Genomic DNA, 17,644 nt, shown 5'->3' on the forward strand with positions numbered 1-17,644 from the left:
TAGATTAAAACACAATAATTAATTCATATAATTTGATAAAAAAAAATATATATTGTAAAATTATCAAATTGTAAGAATACAATTTTAACCTCTAAAACTATAAAAATAAAATTATAATCATTTGACTTTTAGTATAGTGGAGATTGAAAAATACCAAATTGAGAAATCTAATGGAATCATTTTTTTTTTCTTTTTCTTTATTTTAATTTAGTATTTGAGAAAACCGTCATGTTTTGTTTGTTCTCTATTTTTATATTTAAACAATTTTACAAATTGGACTAAATTATTTATAATTAACGTTAAAGTACACAAATGTCCCTCGAATTTTAAAGTAGATCTCAATTACGGAGGTAGATTTTGAAAATTTTAATTTTTACTATTTTTAAAAATATATTTTTACTCTTTGAAATTGTTTTTCATTAAAATAAAAGATAAAAATTGACTTGGTAGTATTATCTATTATTACACCAAATATATATATATATATATTTTATCCCATTTATGTCAATTTTCATCGTATTTTAACCCTTAAAAAAAAATATATATATATATAAAATCGATTTGAGAAATTGGGTTCGTTTTGACGTCTGAATTCAACTACGGCAACTACCCAGCGCTACCTAACTCCGCCTTTGGATCGAAATTTCCGACAGCCGCCATTTCCACCAACTCCCCTTCTCCTCTACCTACTCATTTTTCTCCTCCTCCTTCATCTTCTTCATCTCTCATCGCGGCTTTTCGGTACTTAAATCTCTCTCTCCCCCCTTCCTCTTTCCAGTTTTTCTTTTACTTGTTCCTTACAGAATCGGGACGCCTCCCTCTTGGTATGGCTAATTCCCTCCACACTTTACCTAATCCTTCTCGTCTCGGATTCAGATACCAATTTCCTGGAGCTGATTCTGCTTCAGACACTGCTTTTGGATCTATTTCTTTCCCCTCCCGGCTTCCTGCTCCGTCCCTCAAGTATGCTCTACCTGCTTATGTCTTCTTCTTTTTTTATCCCTTTCCATTGATGGTTTATCAAATTGTTTCATTGACCAAGTGTTTGTGTGATTTTGTAGTTTGTAATTTGAATTCTTCTGCTGCGTTGTGTTGGGTCATTTTTATCTGCCATTATAACTGCTGGGAATGTGTTGTTATCTCTCTTTTTCGTTGTCCCTTACAGCTTTCCGTTTGATAATAGGTCTGTGCAATATACTAAGAAAGTGAAGCCAGTAATGGCTGGGCATGTTTCTGACAATGTCAGCGTGGACATATCTTTGAGCCCAAGAGTGAATTCTGTAAAGCCTTCCAAGACAGTGGCTATAACCGATCAGGCTACAGCTCTTGTGCAAGCTGGTGTACCTGTGATTCGGTTAGCTGCCGGTGAACCTGATTTTGATACACCTGCCCCAATTGTTGAGGTATTATCTTAACCTACAACTTCCTTGTTTGTTGTTCTAACTTTCTTTTGATGCTTGTATGTTTTCACATTTCTACATGTGGTAGTTGATTTTGTTACCGCCAATTGAATGTTAGGCTGGAATCAATGCAATTAGGGATGGATACACTCGATACACGCCCAATGCAGGAACGTTGGAAGTCCGCCAAGCAATTTGCCATAAGCTGAAAGGTTAGTTGTGTTTATAGGACAAGTTTTTATAGATGTGGTTGAGTTGTATACTAGCTTCATATCTATGATGCAAGCTCTTGGTTCTCTTTATGTCTCTAGAGGAGAATGGGATTTCATATACACCAGATCAAATATTGGTCAGTAATGGAGCCAAACAAAGTATTCTGCAAGCCGTCGTTGCTGTTTGTTCTCCAGGGGATGAGGTAAAGGTTTTCTTGATCTTGTGATGAATGTAATAGCTCCATGCCAATCTGACAGGAGGTTATAGTTCAATCTAGATTCAACGTGCTTATTCTTGGGGAAATATTGAGGCAATAAGCCATGTTTTACCAATACCAATACCAATATAGTGTAATGGGGCTCGATCCATTTGTAGAATTGTTCATTTGGCTTTTATTGTGGCCATGTCTGTGATGTATTTACTCTATCCTTTTCCCCTCAGGTTATAATTCCAGCTCCATTTTGGGTAAGTTACCCAGAAATGGCAAGGCTGGCTGATGCAACTCCTGTGATTCTTCCAACGAGTATTGAGGCTAACTTTCTCTTGGATCCAAAGCTTCTTGAAGCAAAGATCACGGAGAAGTCGAGGCTGCTTATTCTTTGTTCTCCCTCCAACCCAACAGGATCAGTTTACCCAAAGGAATTGCTGGAAAAGATTGCTGAAATTGTCGCTAAACATCCTAGACTTCTGGTGAGGTTTCTTTAGCTGTGTTGAATTTCACTTATTGGACTGTTTGTCTTAAATCATCTTTACTTTCTTGCAGGTGTTGTCTGATGAAATCTATGAACACATAATTTATGCTCCAGCAACTCATACAAGCTTTGCATCTCTACCAGGCATGTGGGAACGGACTTTGACTGTTAATGGGTTCTCTAAGGTAAATGAAATTTTGTTTTCTGATCTTTATTACTACCAGCTATGTCAAACTTCGTTTCTGATTTCCATATTTTTGCAACACGATTGCTTAACATTTGAAGATGTAATGTTTTAGGCCTTTGCAATGACTGGTTGGCGACTTGGATATATTGCTGGTCCTAAGCACTTTGTTTCTGCATGTGGAAAAATCCAGAGTCAGGTATGTTAAAACTTTAGTATTTCTAATCTCTTACATCTTTTAGCTTGGTAAGGCAATCTTCAATTGTTCTTCAATTCTTGCTTATTGTGTTGAAGCCTCTAGGCAACATAAAGTGTAAAGGATGAATGCCTAGTGGAAATCTTTTAGCTTTTACTTGAGACATTGAATTATGTCACTCAGCCACAAGAACCAACATGTTTATGCAATAATTTCACTTCCTCTTTTTAGAAAATTTGCTGCAATCTGTTGATGGAATTGTTAAATGTCAGAACGTTTCTTTCCATCTTCAGCTTACTCTGTATATTTGTTATGATAGTCTACTTCAGGAGCCAGTAGCATATCCCAAAAAGCAGCCGTTGCAGCTCTAGGAATGGGTTATGCTGGGGGTGAAGCTGTTGCTACAATGGTGAAAGCATTCCGAGAACGTCGTGATTATTTGGTCAAAAGCTTTGGTGAACTTGCAGGTGTCAAGATTTCAGAACCTCAGGTGCCAACTTCAACATTTTCTTGTTTCGCGCATTCCTTGTCGACCCTTCTCGATCTTGTCTTTTATAATTGATGTTGTTATTGTAATGTCTGAAGATTCTATAACTCTTTGTAGGGAGCTTTCTACCTCTTCCTAGATTTCAGCTCTTACTACGGAGCTGAAGCTGAAGGATTTGGTGTAATCAACAATTCAGAGTCACTTTGCCGATATCTGCTTGAGAAGGGCCAGGTAAAGTTCATCAGAAATCATCACATCTTTCATTATCATTTTTGTCATTGTTCTTCCAAAATTCAAACCCATCTTAGTTGGAGATTGAATTGATCCAAATTTCCAATCGGGTGGCTTCTTGATAAAATTTGTGTATCAGTTCATTTGTTTCTAATACCATTTGTTTCAGTGTAATATCATTATCTGCTGCTGTTTTTTCAGGTTGCTCTAGTTCCGGGGGATGCATTCGGTGACGACACCTGCATTCGAATCTCATACGCTGAATCCCTCAGTATATTGCAGGATGCTGTGGAGAGAATCAAGAAAGCACTTGAAGCAGTGAGGCCTGCTGTTCCTGTTTAACAATTACTAATGTAAGGAACATAATGCGACAAGCCCTTCAATGGTTAGTTTCTATTCAGTTTGATAATTTTATCTGCTGAGATTTGTATTCTAGTGTTTGTGTTGAAATAAAGCAATGCAAATCAATAACATTTGTTCGAAAAAATGCCAACCCATTGAAATGGGAAGCATTAGTTTTATTCATCTTTATTGAACTTTTTGAGGATTGAGATAATTGAGTGTGTAATATATTTAGAAGCCCAACAATCCAGAAGCTCATCTATTCACCCAACCCAACCCAACTCAATCCATTCATAGCTCACCAGCCCGGGTTGGGTGTGTTCCGAATATTCTTGTCTGAAGCATTGTGGGACCTTTTGTAACCATTTAGACTTGAGACGATTATTTATTTGTATGCATAGAAGTCGTGGTAACTATATATGTGTGCGTATGAAAATTACGAGAAATACTGTGGATGGTATGTAGGGTGTCGGGGTAGGGACTCGAGAGTGACGTGGAATAGGTGGGGGTGGATTAGAAGAAAATGAAATGAAACATTTGGTGGCCACTCAAAGGGCATGGCGGAGAGTTTGCCAAGAGGCAATTGGTACCCACAGTCCTCTTCACTCTCTCTGTCTTCCCAACTATCATTTACACTTTTTTTAATTTTGGTGGAGCCATGGATGAAGTAAGGAGAAGGTTTGAGACGTGAGAGAAAGTGAGAGACAAAAAGAAGAGGGAATTCTTTCTTAAAAAAATTACTCTTTTTACGTTTTGATGTTGGGTTGATTTGTGATTTCAACCAACACAATGACATTGCATTGGTTAATGGTTCAAAAACTTAAAAACCCAAAAATACCCTTGAGTTAAACATTTTATGTTCTTACTCTTAGTCAATATTAGAAATGAAAGAGAAGATTAAGAAGAATGCAAGAGGGGGGATGCTATTCAAAATTGATTTGTATACCATCTTCAAGAATTAAACAGCACCATAAGTTGAAGATGAATGGGACGCCCCCATGCATGGCCAATCAACAAGTAGTAGTAGAAGGGCTTCACCATTAAGCAATTAGGCTTTATTGGAACTCCACTTGATGCAATTTATGATCGAAAAGACAACTCAGGACAGGAGGGTGTGACCACTTGAGGTTGAAAGGCAGTGGCACATACCAGATGATAACTTCCTTCTTCGGGGGCATTTATGTATATTCACTCCTTTCTTTTTCTTTTTCTTTTTTAAAGTAAAAATAAATTGATTTTTTTATTATAGAATATAAGTGGACATGGAAATTTGGACCAATTTTTTTTTTTTTTGAATTTTCAAAATACCCGTTTGTCTTTAAACTTGTAAATGATAATCATTCTACTCTTACGTGCAAATGAGAGTGATATGAATAGCTATTACTTATACGAATGAGGTGGTTTAACTAAAACAATTTCATGTTGAGTGAGGACAAACATGCTAAAATGACCCATATTGGTTTATGAAAATAGTCTTCACTCTTGTGAGTAATTTGAGACAAGTAAATAATATGATTATGTAATAAGTCACGATGTATAGAATTTGGGTTTCAATTCCCGACTCACTTGTTGAGTTTGGGTTGAGCATAAGGCATTACACTGTGTTTATCTTGATTCCCCAGCTCAATCTGTCTAACTTTCAATAGAGTTTACTGCTTTTACTAAAATAAAAAAAATAAAAAAAAAGTTTCAAAATTTTGTTTAGATGAGACGTGGATGGTAAGGTGTAAAAGAAAATTCATGTAGGGACTTTTAAAAATAAGACGAAATTTCTATTTCCATCCAAAAAAAACTTTTTTCCAATTTCAATTTTGGGATAGGGACCTTACGGTTCTTTTTCTTTTCTACAAAATTATATGATAATATTATGTGACATTCAATGTTTTATTTTTGTTAGTTTTTTTTTTCTATGGTCAAAGTAAAGTTTTTCAAAAATTGTGATTTTGGATAGAAAAGAATATGCTTAAAAATGGTAATAAAAAAATAATTATGTAATTTTTAATTGGATAGAATATAAGTTTTATAAGAGATAGTTCGTAATTGTTCCTATCTCCAGTTTCAATTTCTATTCTAATAAAATTCTCTTCGAGTTTCCATAAAAAATAGAGATAATCGGAGTAACCTCATAAATAATTTTATATTTTAACGAGTGAATTTAAGCATAATTGAGTAATGCTGGATGAGGAGGCTAACCTCCTATCACATGAAGACGATGGGTTGTTCCATTCCGGCAGCTTTGAGGTCCACAACCTCCTCCTGTAGTCCATTCCTAAACGTCATCTTCCACACCTTCTTTCTTCTTCTTCATCGACGTGTAACCCATACGGGACCCCTAACCCAAGAAAAAGAAAAAAAAAAAAAAAAAAAAGTACCTTTTTACAGTTATCTCCTTCATTCGCATATTCCGCCATTTTCACGCTCTGTTCCGTTCTCATGGAGCGCGACGACCCACAACATCATCACCATTCACTACTGGGGTGTCTCTTTCTCTCTTCCCCCCCCCCCCCCCCCGCCACCACATCTTTCGACGCGTGTCCATTCCGCCCTTCCTAATTCCTCTATAAATCCGGAGCTCCCGCTTCAAGCGGGGAGCACCGCACCAACATTCTCGAGGCTTCGTTGAGCGATTGAGAAAAAAGAAAGAAAGAAAGAAACAGGAGGTGTTAACAGCCGAGAAAAAGGGAACACACCTTCTTCTTTCTTCTTCTTCTTCCTTCTCTTTCTGTTCTTCTTTGCCCTAACTGAGTTTTGTTCGGTCGGCTATAATGTTTATCGACAGCTTTAAGGTTGAATCCCCCAATGTTAAGTACACCCATGATGAGATTCATTCCGTGTACAATTACGAAACTACTGAGCTCCTTCATGAGAACAGAAGCGGGACTTATCAGTGGATCGTTAAGCCCAAATCTGTTCAATATGAATTCAAAACCGATATCCGTGTCCCCAAATTAGGGTTTGCTTTTCTTTAACCTCTCTCTCTCTCTCTCTCTCTCTCTCTGTTTTTCTTGTGTTCTTCCTTTTCTTTGTGTTCTTACTTATGAATTTGATAGGATGATGCTCGTTGGATGGGGTGGAAATAATGGCTCTACTCTTACTGCAGGCATCATAGCCAACCGGGAGTAAGCTTTCCTTTTCGATTTTGGTCTTCAATTTTATATAAAAATAGTTTTAATATAATATTGTGGATGATGGGTCCTATTTTTCAGAGGAATCTCTTGGGCAACCAAGGATAAAGTTCAACAAGCCAATTATTTTGGCTCTTTAACGCAAGCATCATCCATCAGAGTTGGCTCTATTGATGGCGAGGAGATTTATGCTCCATTTAAGAGCCTCCTACCCATGGTAATTACATCAGAACATTCAATATCTGCTTTTAAAACAAAAACATTGGAGGTTATAGTAATTGTTTTATGCTTTAAATATGTGGCAGGTTAATCCTGATGATATTGTGTTTGGAGGGTGGGACATAAGTGACATGAACTTGGCTGACGCCATGGCCAGATCTAAGGTCCTTGATATTGATCTGCAAAAGCAATTGAGACCCTACATGGAGTCCATGGTTCCTCTACCTGGAATCTTTGATCCTGATTTTGTTGCTGCGAATCAGACCTCACGAGCCAATAACGTTATAAAAGGCACCAAGAAAGAACAAGTCCAGCAAATCATTAAGGATATTAGGTAATATATACCTTTTTAGTATATGTCAGTTCAAAATCTTAAATTTGAAGTTTTTCATAATAATAAGCTGATTGTGTTCTAATTTATTAGGGAATTCAAGGAGAAGAGTAAAGTGGACAGAGTTGTAGTGCTGTGGACTGCCAACACAGAGAGGTACAGTAATGTGATTGTGGGGCTAAATGACACAATAGAAAATCTTATGGCTTCTGTGGACAAAAACGAGTCGGAGATATCTCCTTCCACCCTCTATGCAATTGCTTGTGTCCTTGAAAATGTCCCTTTCATCAATGGTAGCCCACAGAACACTTTTGTCCCAGGTACCCCTTTTTCTTAATCTTCCATAAAACTTGCTACTTTTTACCTTTTTCAATTCCTTTTCGAGCCGAATTCACTGAAATTCATGGGATCTTGTTAACAGGGTTGATTGACTTAGCCATTCATAGAAATAGTTTGATTGGAGGGGATGATTTTAAGAGTGGTCAGACCAAGATGAAATCTGTGCTTGTAGATTTTCTTGTTGGTGCTGGTATTAAGGTACCTGGATTCTGTTAATTGAACTTTGTGATCTGATCATGTCATAAAAATTTGGGTGTTCTTAAAAATATGTTGTGGACTTTGTTGTCGTCAGCCAACATCTATAGTGAGCTACAACCATCTGGGAAACAACGATGGAATGAACCTATCAGCCCCTCAAACATTCAGATCCAAGGAGATCTCAAAGAGTAATGTTGTGGATGACATGGTCTCCAGCAATGGCATCCTCTTTGAGCCTGGCGAGCACCCTGACCATGTGGTGGTCATCAAGGTATAATCCTTAAGATTTCCGAAGATTTGTGAATACAGACATGAATATCTTATGAACTGTTGAAAGTTATGAAATTTTGTTAAATCCTCCCTGGTTTTGGAATGGAAATTTTCAGTATGTTCCTTACGTGGGGGACAGTAAGAGGGCCATGGATGAGTACACCTCGGAGATATTCATGGGTGGGAAAAGCACCATAGTGTTGCACAACACTTGCGAGGATTCTCTCTTAGCCGCTCCTATCATACTCGATTTGGTTCTTCTTGCTGAACTCAGCACTCGTATTCAATTCAAGGCTGAAGGAGAGGTCAGTTTTGATTCTCTAAGCCATTTTTGTTTGCCATTTTGAAATGACTCTAAAACGCAACTGAATTGGGTTTGTGTAGGGAAAGTTTCACTCTTTCCACCCTGTGGCCACCATCCTCAGTTACCTTACAAAGGCTCCTCTTGTAAGTTTTTACACAATCACTTGCCTTCTGAAATCATGAACTTTCATCGTTGAACGTATTTCTGACTCGAAAATGGCAATAACAGGTTCCACCAGGCACACCCGTGGTGAACGCTCTGTCGAAGCAGCGTGCGATGCTGGAGAATATAATGAGAGCTTGTGTTGGGTTGGCACCTGAGAACAACATGATTTTGGAGTACAAGTGAAGTGGGAGGAAGTTTGAGTTTGATAGGCTAATTGATTTTCTGGTGTATAAGTTTGTGAAAAGTATGCAATTAGTTTGGGCTTTTGGGGAAGCCATGTCTGTAATGGAATTACTGATATTTATAAATAAATAGGTTTTTGTGTTTTTTATGTTCTTGTGTTCTTCATAAGGAACCTATACTTCCAAGGAATCCAAATGGGCTTTACATCTGACACCACAAAATGTGACCAATAATTTGAGTGAAGAAGACAATAGAAGTGGTCCATGGCCAAATGCTATACCTTTTGATGCCCAAACACAATGGTAAAAGGATTCCTTACCAGTACCACTTGCTTGATAGTGACTTTAAAAATTTCTTCCAAAACGTTTGGAATTTTGTAATGATTGTATCCGTGATGCATGTTGTTCGTTTACCAATTTACTTACTTAAGAAGATAGGGGGAAATTGCACACTGTTTATCATAAACGCTTTGATGCATAAGTGTGTGGGTCGGATTGGCCCAAGATGTGGCTTCCTTAAGGCCTATTTGAGCCCTAAGTATGGTTGGATTGGACTCCAGATCCAAGTGTGTAGCTAGGCTCAAGGTTGGGTTAGCCTTAACCTGGTAAGCTCGAGGCCTATTTAGGCCCGAGTCCACTTCCATTTTCAACTTTTTGGTTCTACTGGTCATATTGAAAAATTGAAAAATTCTATCCCATTTTTTTAAAACTTTTCCTACTAGATCAGTTTTAAATTATTTTTAAAGCAAAATCTAAAAAAAAACTAATTCGGGCTTGAGCTGTTACACACTCAAACGTATTTTTTAACTCGAACATAAAAGATGGAATGAAAAGGAACAAAAAAATAAAAAAAACGTTAGTCAGCTTTTAAGTTTATGTATATGAAATTCACAAGTTCGAGAAGCAAGATTCATAATAAGTTCCTTGTTTTTGTGATGGCACAAACTTGCACGTTTTCTTTTTTACATTCAAACAAATACAATACTTTTAAAGCGCCGCCACAGTCTCATCTTTCTTTAGCTCGGCTGCCACCGCCGCCGGCAGTAGTGCACTTCTCTTGTTCCATACTCTGCTGTCTGCACTCCATGCTGCAAAAAGCAGTATCTCCCCTGCATATCAACAACTAAAAATCAAGTTTATGGAGGGTTACATAAGAAAAATGGATATAATTGATTCATACATACATGTACATGTAAATGTCACGGGCGGGTGAGAGACGGCGTTGACAGAAGGAGCAAGTACGTAGAAAGTGAAGAGAAGAATTGTGGGAGAGACTTCTCCGGCCTCTCGGTGACGCGAAGGCAAAGGTGTAATTCATCACATCATGCTCAAGACCAGAAATTTCTCTGGTGTCCGGATTTTGATCATCGTACGGCTGTTGACCCTTTTCCTGCCTGACATCCACCGTGATTCTCGATACACTCGCCGTTCTCTTAATCTGCGGCCGTGGGTTCCCTAGTAACATCTTCACACACAGACAGAGACAGAGGCAGGGGATGGAATAAGAAGATGAAGGGGAATGAATCATTATAAACAAACAAAAAAGGGTATGTTACAAGTTTGTGTTTTTTTTTTCAAAAAATATAATTTTAAATCAAAATGTATCTAAATGTATAGTCTTTGAAGTTAGTTTATTAATTTTTTTTTTTTAAAAACTGATATGATAATTTGAAGGGTTCATGAGAGAAAGGGAGTGAACAAATGTGGGCCGTTGGATGGATGATGAGATGGAAGAAGACAAGTCCACATCTTAATCTTATGCTACATGATTATATAGTATTTGATATATAAGAAAACAATTTTATACTATTTTCCTTGTGTGGATAGGATATTTATATATATTTATTAAATGATTGAAGCAATTTATTATTTAGAGTTTAAAATGAATTGAATTATTGAAGGAAGATACAAGTAATGTTTGAAATTTAATAAATTTGAATAAATTGATTTGATAATCATTCCAATGTTTCACTTAAGATAATTACATTGGATAGGCCTAACTACTCGACTTTGATATCTTGATATTAATTTGTATATTATTCATCTTTCTTTTGCAGTAATTTTAGGATGAAGTTTGAAACAATAGATTTGAAGAAGTCCATAATGTTATAGCTTTCAATGGGATCTCACACAGTTATATTCCTTCAAGGGAACAATCCTAACTCTCAAATTCTTATCTCAAACAAAAGAACCAAATCGAAACTACAAGCATTGGTACATACCGAACCGAGGTAGTCGGGAGAAATGGTCATTCTTCCTTGCCCATGGCCATCAAGAACTCTCCTTCACACACGACTTCGCCTCCGACATATGCCTTCCCTTCCATTTTCGCAATTCCAAACTTCTTCTGCAACTTAACAAGAGTCATTCGCATGACCAATGTGTCCCCCGCGATCACGGGTTTGCGGAACCTTACTTTGTCAATTCCAGCAAAGAAGAAATTGTCGCGAGAGCCTCCTACTTCTGGTTGCAGCATAACCAGACCACCTACTTGAGCCATTGCCTGCAAACCGAGCATTGAGAGAGCTTTATGTACCATAACAACAAGGACATCATATCTAGGGATATTAATGAATGAAGGATGGATACACAAGTCCCCTGTTCCGACAGTGATGTCTCATTTCAATGGGAGAGTGACTATAATATGTTAAGGTCTTCTCCTCGCATCAACAGTGCCCCGGTTAGGATCACTCAACTCACACACTCGATCTATATGAAGAGCATGAAAAACAAAATCGAGGAGATGCAAGGAGAAATATACATGGAGACACCGAAATGCAAAACTCCACGGCAAATAGAGTTTACTTACAAATGACTTCAAGTAGTTACAAATAAGATAACCCATTTTAAAAACTAAATAGGAGAGGGATATCAAGCTCCAAAGATGCAATCATAGGCTCATAGCAACCTTCAAATTCTAAGTGACAGTTTCAACTTCATGATTTTGGTGAAAACTATCCCTTTTAACCTGTTTGGTCAAGGCTAGAGCAAAGTTCCCTTCTTGGCAACAAACTTGCAGGACTAGCCTATAAGGTCAAAAAAGCTAGCATCCGTTCAAGATGACTTAGGTGAGGGTCACTTTACCATTGCCTTAATGTCGGAAGGGTCTACAGATACCAAATCATATGTCCTAAGCTACTCAATTCGGTAGAGAACAAAAGAACGTTTCATTCAGTTGGCAATAAGATGGTGGTCACAACCACCTCTAAAACATTTACGAAATGATGCGCACGTACCTGAACAGCGGGGCTATAAACTTTGAAATGGCCGAAATAACTGATCTACCCTATTCTCTAAATGCCTCATCAGAGTATTAACACTGATATCCCAACTATATACTAATAAGCTGCAAATCCTCTATACAGACACTAATTTATCAAAAAAAGAAAAAACCTCTCTTCACAGTCAACCAATCCACCCTAATTTTCATTTGTGGCAAAACTGCAACCAAGTGCAAAGATAACTGTTCTCAAACAATTAGTAATTTCTCAAAACAGTTCACAGAATATTCATCAAAAGAAACAGTAAATGAAACATTTCGCAGATGAGTGAAAAGATTCTCAAGCAAAATAGGATTTCATCCTCTTCATCAACGCTAAAGGAATTCATCCTTCATGTTCTTAGGTCCTAAATGATCATCAACTAAACTGAGAAAGAAACCTTCCAATTTCCAACCTTGTGCGAGAAGTTTCCTCCTATGAATAGGACATGGAAACCAGCAAAAAAAATCCTTCCATAGGTAAACCACGTTTTCGAAGTTCTGACTCCAAAAATTCCTGATTGCCACAATCTATTACCATCTTTAGGTACTAATCAGAAGAGAAATTGGTTCGTGTTCAACACTAGGAAACATTTCTGAGCTTGTCCTTGAAACAAGGCAGACTCATGCAGGTTATCTCTGAATGGAGAGGTTGTTGAATACACAGTGACACAGAAATGGTGCAAGTCAATTTCCAAAAAGTTCCTCAACTGATTTTTCTTTGAATTCTCTTTGATCCAATGTTTTTTAATCTTCACGCCTTCCATACATTTGTTTCTTGAAAGTCTATCATGAAATAGAGTTCGCACGGTTTCATTTTTGGTTTTCATAGTTGGTTTTCGTTATTTGGCTAGCCTCCTTTATCAGTGAAGGGTTAGTTTCTTTATCATTAAAAAAATTAACAACTAACAAATAAGGATCATGTTTCAAGAAACAAATGCAAAATCCAATTAATTTTCGATCAAAGATTTATTGGTCAACTAGAAACCCAACTACAAATTACTGAACAAAGAGAAACCCAACTACAAAAGCTAATTAAAAACTGCACCCAACTACTTGTCTCCAATCAGAGTAGGGAACAAAATAGTGATTCCCTTTTACTCCATGAAGGCGGGGTGCATACTTCACTGACATCCAAACCCCAGTCTTAGTATCACTCACCACTCCATTTCTATCCAAATATTAAAAGTTTTTGCTGTTTGTAATTATAATTCATAAATTCAAAAAGAGTTCATTTCACAGAGAGTAAACAGATCAACAATTCCACTTAATCCCACAATTTCAGTTTAAAGCTTTAGAAATTACCTCAACCATGAGAACACCGGGCATGATGGGTCTTTCGGGGAAGTGCCCAGGAAAAAAGTTATCATTAATAGTAACATTCTTTATAGCAACAGCCGAAACCCCAGGATTGTATTCAATCACTCTATCCACTAAAAGAAACGGGAACCTACAGCAGAACAAAACACAATGCATAAGAAAGAAATACAAGAATCTTCAAAACCCCATACACTCACAAACACACAAGGAATTTTAACGAATACCTGTGGGGCAAGATATTGCGAATCTCATTGATATCCATGACAGTAGGAAAAGCAGGAAACCCTGAGGAGAGAATCAAATCAGATAAGAAAAAAACAAGAAAAACCCTCAATTTCAAATTAGAAAGAGAGCTCACTCTTTTCAATGGGAACATCTAGTTTCCCTTCAATGGGATCGGCGTGGACGTCGGCATTGAGAGAGCAGCGGACAGTGGGAAGCTTATTGGAAGGAAAAGAAAGAGAAGGAGATCTGAAGAAGGAAACAGAGGTTGGTGGAGGAAGGAGGCATCTGGGTTTGTTCAGGGATGGTGTATTGGTGAAGGAGATGAGCGAATTGGAGGTGGCAGCCATTGATGGGGATGAGAGGAAACTGTGAGCGGAGAGTTCAAAGCAAGAGGAGTTAACGATGTTGGAGAGTTGGGGTGAGGAGGTTGGGGCAAATTTGAAAAAGCGCTCAAATCCAACCTACACGCTTCGGTCATGTGGACAAGTGAACGCTAACGCCTAACGTGTTCTTGGTTGGACTAATTAAAACCATAACTGATAAGGTCCAATTCACATTGAAATTTTGAAGATAGGAGGCCACACAAACATCCATGTTCTTGGTTGCACTAAAAACTTCAAAACATTTAGATCCATAAATTCGTGTAAAAAGGAGGCCCAAAATTAGGTTCAATTGGACTAGGCTTTCATAGTGAACAACAAAATAGGCCCATTAACCGCCTTTGCTTTTGCTCCATGAATGAGGGCTTCCAAAATTCAGATAACCTCGACATTCCTCTATGACATAGTCATGTTATATACTCTTCACAGACCAACACGAGTTCTTTCCGCATGCATCCTAAGAAATTTTTTAGAAAATCACCCAACATACAATTGCTTTAAATAGAACACACTTAACCATGAAATTTCTATGATTGAGTTGCGGAAAACGAATGTACACAATTTATACCATTTATGACGACTCAAAGTAAAACTACTTTGAAGTTAGCATGAAAGAAATAGGAAGGTTGAGTTGATGCATAAATAAAGAAAGTCAGAATTTTAGTCCAAAGCCGACACAAAACATTTGATGTTTTAAGTGCATTTTCCAATAAATCTGGCAAACGCACTAAGATGAGGCATGAGAGAAATGGAAGCTCTTTGTCTGAGGCACGGTTTATTTCTTGGTGGACTATAATTTCATGCGATCATTCTCTGCTAGGTACATTCAAACCAAACTTCCCCATCACAGTTGGCAGGTTGCTGGTCGATGTTTCCAATGGCGGAATCTTCCGTTTCTTCTTTATTTGACTCCAAACTGGTGGATCCACTCATCATTCCTTTTCAAATTCTACGTGAACAAGAACAAACTTCAAGAACAAAAGGGAGAGGTCTGATGATGATGATGATGATGATGTACTTACGGTCCAACTTGGCGGTTGCAGCTGAAAGCATGAGGTGCAGAAGAAAAATGGATAAAGCCCATCAAAACATTGCCACTCGCTTCCTTCATAATACCCCAAATTCTGTTGTTTTAAGGACCACTGGGAGCTTGGACGGACTTCCCTGTCTTTACTTTTGTGTCATCTTCTGTTTTAATTTTGACCAATTTTTTTTTAATTTAAATCCCAAACCTCCACGTTGCTTGCAAATGTCACATACAATACTACTTTTCTGTCATACCTGCTCTTTCTCCCCCATCTCATCATCTTCCCAACAATGCCATTCCACTTCTTGTCAACCAAAATATCATTTCGTTTCTCGTGGACCCACGAACTCTTTTCGCTAAAAATGAAATAAGGATTACTAAGTTCCCCTCTCCATCAACCCCGTCAACAAGACACTTGCCGGAGGAAGCCTAGACTCTCTCCATAATAGACGTATTTTAAAACTATGAGGCTGACGACGATACTATAATAAGTCAAAGCGAACAATAACTTACTAGTAGTTTCTAACTCTCGTTGTCATGTCCAGTAGTATTATAACCCTAGAACATTGAGAAAACATATTAATAGACAAATTCATCATTCATCTCACTCGACACTACTTTAATTAATATGTTAGATCATAATATGCGATATTAATTTGAGTATCTTTAGTCGACAATAAATTGATAGTGCATAAAGAAGTTTTGTTATTCGAGATTCTTTTATCCCATAGCCATCGAGATCACTAGCTAAAACTAGTTAAACATTTCATCCCACCTTTTTTTTTTAGATAGAAGACGTTGTGTCACCCAGATGCAAAGTTGGATTTAGATAACGAGATTGGTTTGTACTTTTTCCAACTCAACGACGTTACTATTTATAAAAGTACAATATATATTTGATATTCGGTTCTATCTTGGCATTGTACTCGACAGCATATATCTAGCTCGATTGAGATATGGTTGTATATTATTCTCAAAACTATTTGATGCTTTCTTTTACAATACGCATCTCAAAATAATGATATACAGCCCATGTATATAATTTGAAATTTAAGTTCGTACAAATATTTTAGCTTGTTTGGATGCTAAATTATTGGAATATAGAATAATAATAATAATAATAATAATAATAATAATAAAAACATTTTAACAAAAGAGAGGAGAAGAAAAATAATATATTCTTCTGAGTGGTGCTTCGAGAAATCCTGATTTGGAATATATTTATAAATATATTATATGAATAATAAAATAAATTCTTGGCCCTCTTTTATAAAAATCATTTCATTCGGGAGCTTTGAACTTTGTTTTCCAGTTTGAACTAAAAATTGGATATATAGTACTCATCTACACACGGCCTAAATAGCTTATGTCGAAGTCATTAATCGACCTTATCTACCTAACATTCATAATTATAGTTTGGCTTAGACGACAGGTTGTCCAATTGGTTCGAGCGATACTAGGTTTAGACGACGGGTAGCGTACATGTTTGGGCGAGCTAGGCGGGTTTGTTTTTACATCTGTTTTACTAACTTTTGGTGGGCTATTTTTGAGTATGATAATATTAGTTTATATTTGAGTTATTTTGCATATGGGTGAATAAAAAAGGTTAACCTAAAGCCATGGACAAACCACCTACATCAAATCACTCATGCTAGCTCACCCTAACTCTAAAAAGGCTTCAATAATTAAGATTCTTAAACATAATTTTGTGTTTGACTATTTTGTTTTATAAAGTTTTGTCGTTTACTTGCCCTTTCTTTCCTCTTTCATTTTTTTTTTCCCTTAAATCATACTTTTGTAATTTTCATCAAAATTTGAAAAAAAAAATTCTAAAACTTTAGTGGTTGATAAGCTAAACATATAAAGTTATGGTTATGGAGTTAGATCTTTGAGCATTCTTTTCTTTTTTTAGTTTGATAAATTTTATAATTTAATTAAAAAAATCCTCACGATATTTTCATTTGATTTTCCATTTCCTCAAAAGTTAAAGATTTTTTTTTTTTTTTTTTTTTTTTTTTTTTTTTTTTTACCTCTGAGAAATTCACAAAAAAAAAAAAAAAAAAAAAAAAAAAAAACATGTTTAGTCTTTTTATAAAAAAGAATCTTAAAAAAAAAAAAATTAAATTAAAAGTGAATATTCCTATGCTTCCTAATACAACTAAAATACTATATTATATGAATTTATTGTTTAAAAAAAACATATAAAGCAAATGTGGCGGGGACAAGGAATATTCCTTGTCCTTACCCATATTTAGGTTATAGACATAAATTTTGCACTCATATCCCTCTGCCTTGTTAATTTGGGATTCTCAACAACTCTAATTTCAAATGTCATTAATTTGTTATTGTGAATTTTGCATTGATATTGGAGACAAACCAATAATTCTGTATGGTATCATACAAATATGAATAAAATATTAAATATTCCATCCTTAAAGCGATTCAATTAATCTCAACGTCTTGAATTATATTTAAAACAAGCTGTTAATCATGATGGTGATCATGAATGGACTTGAAAAGTACTTTTTTAATTAAAAAATTAACAAATTTCTCTC

The 17,644-nt window shown here is 36.4% G+C and overlaps 3 protein-coding genes and 1 long non-coding RNA gene across 4 annotated transcripts; 2 read left to right on the forward strand and 2 right to left on the reverse strand.

Annotated features, from left to right (window-relative positions):
* The first annotated feature begins 566 nt into the window (after nt 1-566).
* Nucleotides 567-3,928, forward strand: AAT (aspartate aminotransferase). The gene is made up of 10 exons (XM_023695325.2): nt 567-963; nt 1,184-1,403; nt 1,519-1,612; nt 1,712-1,815; nt 2,055-2,303; nt 2,377-2,490; nt 2,605-2,688; nt 3,005-3,175; nt 3,290-3,403; nt 3,605-3,928. The coding sequence occupies exons 1-10, from the start codon at nt 827-829 to the stop codon at nt 3,743-3,745; spliced, it is 1,428 nt and encodes a 475-aa protein (XP_023551093.1). The 5' UTR covers nt 567-826; the 3' UTR covers nt 3,746-3,928.
* A 2,325-nt stretch (nt 3,929-6,253) lies between these two features.
* Nucleotides 6,254-9,027, forward strand: MIPS2 (myo-inositol-1-phosphate synthase 2). Its single transcript, XM_023687902.2, has 10 exons — nt 6,254-6,698; nt 6,796-6,864; nt 6,952-7,087; nt 7,176-7,423; nt 7,514-7,740; nt 7,842-7,957; nt 8,052-8,228; nt 8,344-8,532; nt 8,612-8,674; nt 8,760-9,027. The coding sequence occupies exons 1-10, from the start codon at nt 6,511-6,513 to the stop codon at nt 8,877-8,879; spliced, it is 1,533 nt and encodes a 510-aa protein (XP_023543670.2). The 5' UTR covers nt 6,254-6,510; the 3' UTR covers nt 8,880-9,027.
* A 1,938-nt stretch (nt 9,028-10,965) lies between these two features.
* On the reverse strand, nt 10,966-14,158 carry LOC111778171 (uncharacterized). Its single transcript, XM_023657856.2, has 4 exons — nt 13,816-14,158; nt 13,682-13,742; nt 13,443-13,587; nt 10,966-11,381 (listed from the first exon to the last, which is right to left on the reverse strand). Exons 1-4 carry the CDS (start codon nt 14,027-14,029, stop codon nt 11,127-11,129), a joined length of 675 nt encoding a protein of 224 aa, XP_023513624.1. The 5' UTR covers nt 14,030-14,158; the 3' UTR covers nt 10,966-11,126.
* A 519-nt stretch (nt 14,159-14,677) lies between these two features.
* Nucleotides 14,678-15,368, reverse strand: LOC147793780 (uncharacterized). The gene is made up of 2 exons (XR_015412179.1): nt 15,085-15,368; nt 14,678-15,011 (listed from the first exon to the last, which is right to left on the reverse strand). It is a non-coding gene; the product is annotated as an uncharacterized LOC147793780 (long non-coding RNA).
* Between the last annotated feature and the right edge of the window lie 2,276 nt (nt 15,369-17,644).

This window comes from Cucurbita pepo, chromosome 1 (assembly GCF_057944985.1).
Source record: "Cucurbita pepo subsp. pepo isolate OVF chromosome 1, ASM5794498v1, whole genome shotgun sequence".
In the NCBI taxonomy this organism is placed as follows: domain Eukaryota; kingdom Viridiplantae; phylum Streptophyta; class Magnoliopsida; order Cucurbitales; family Cucurbitaceae; genus Cucurbita; species Cucurbita pepo.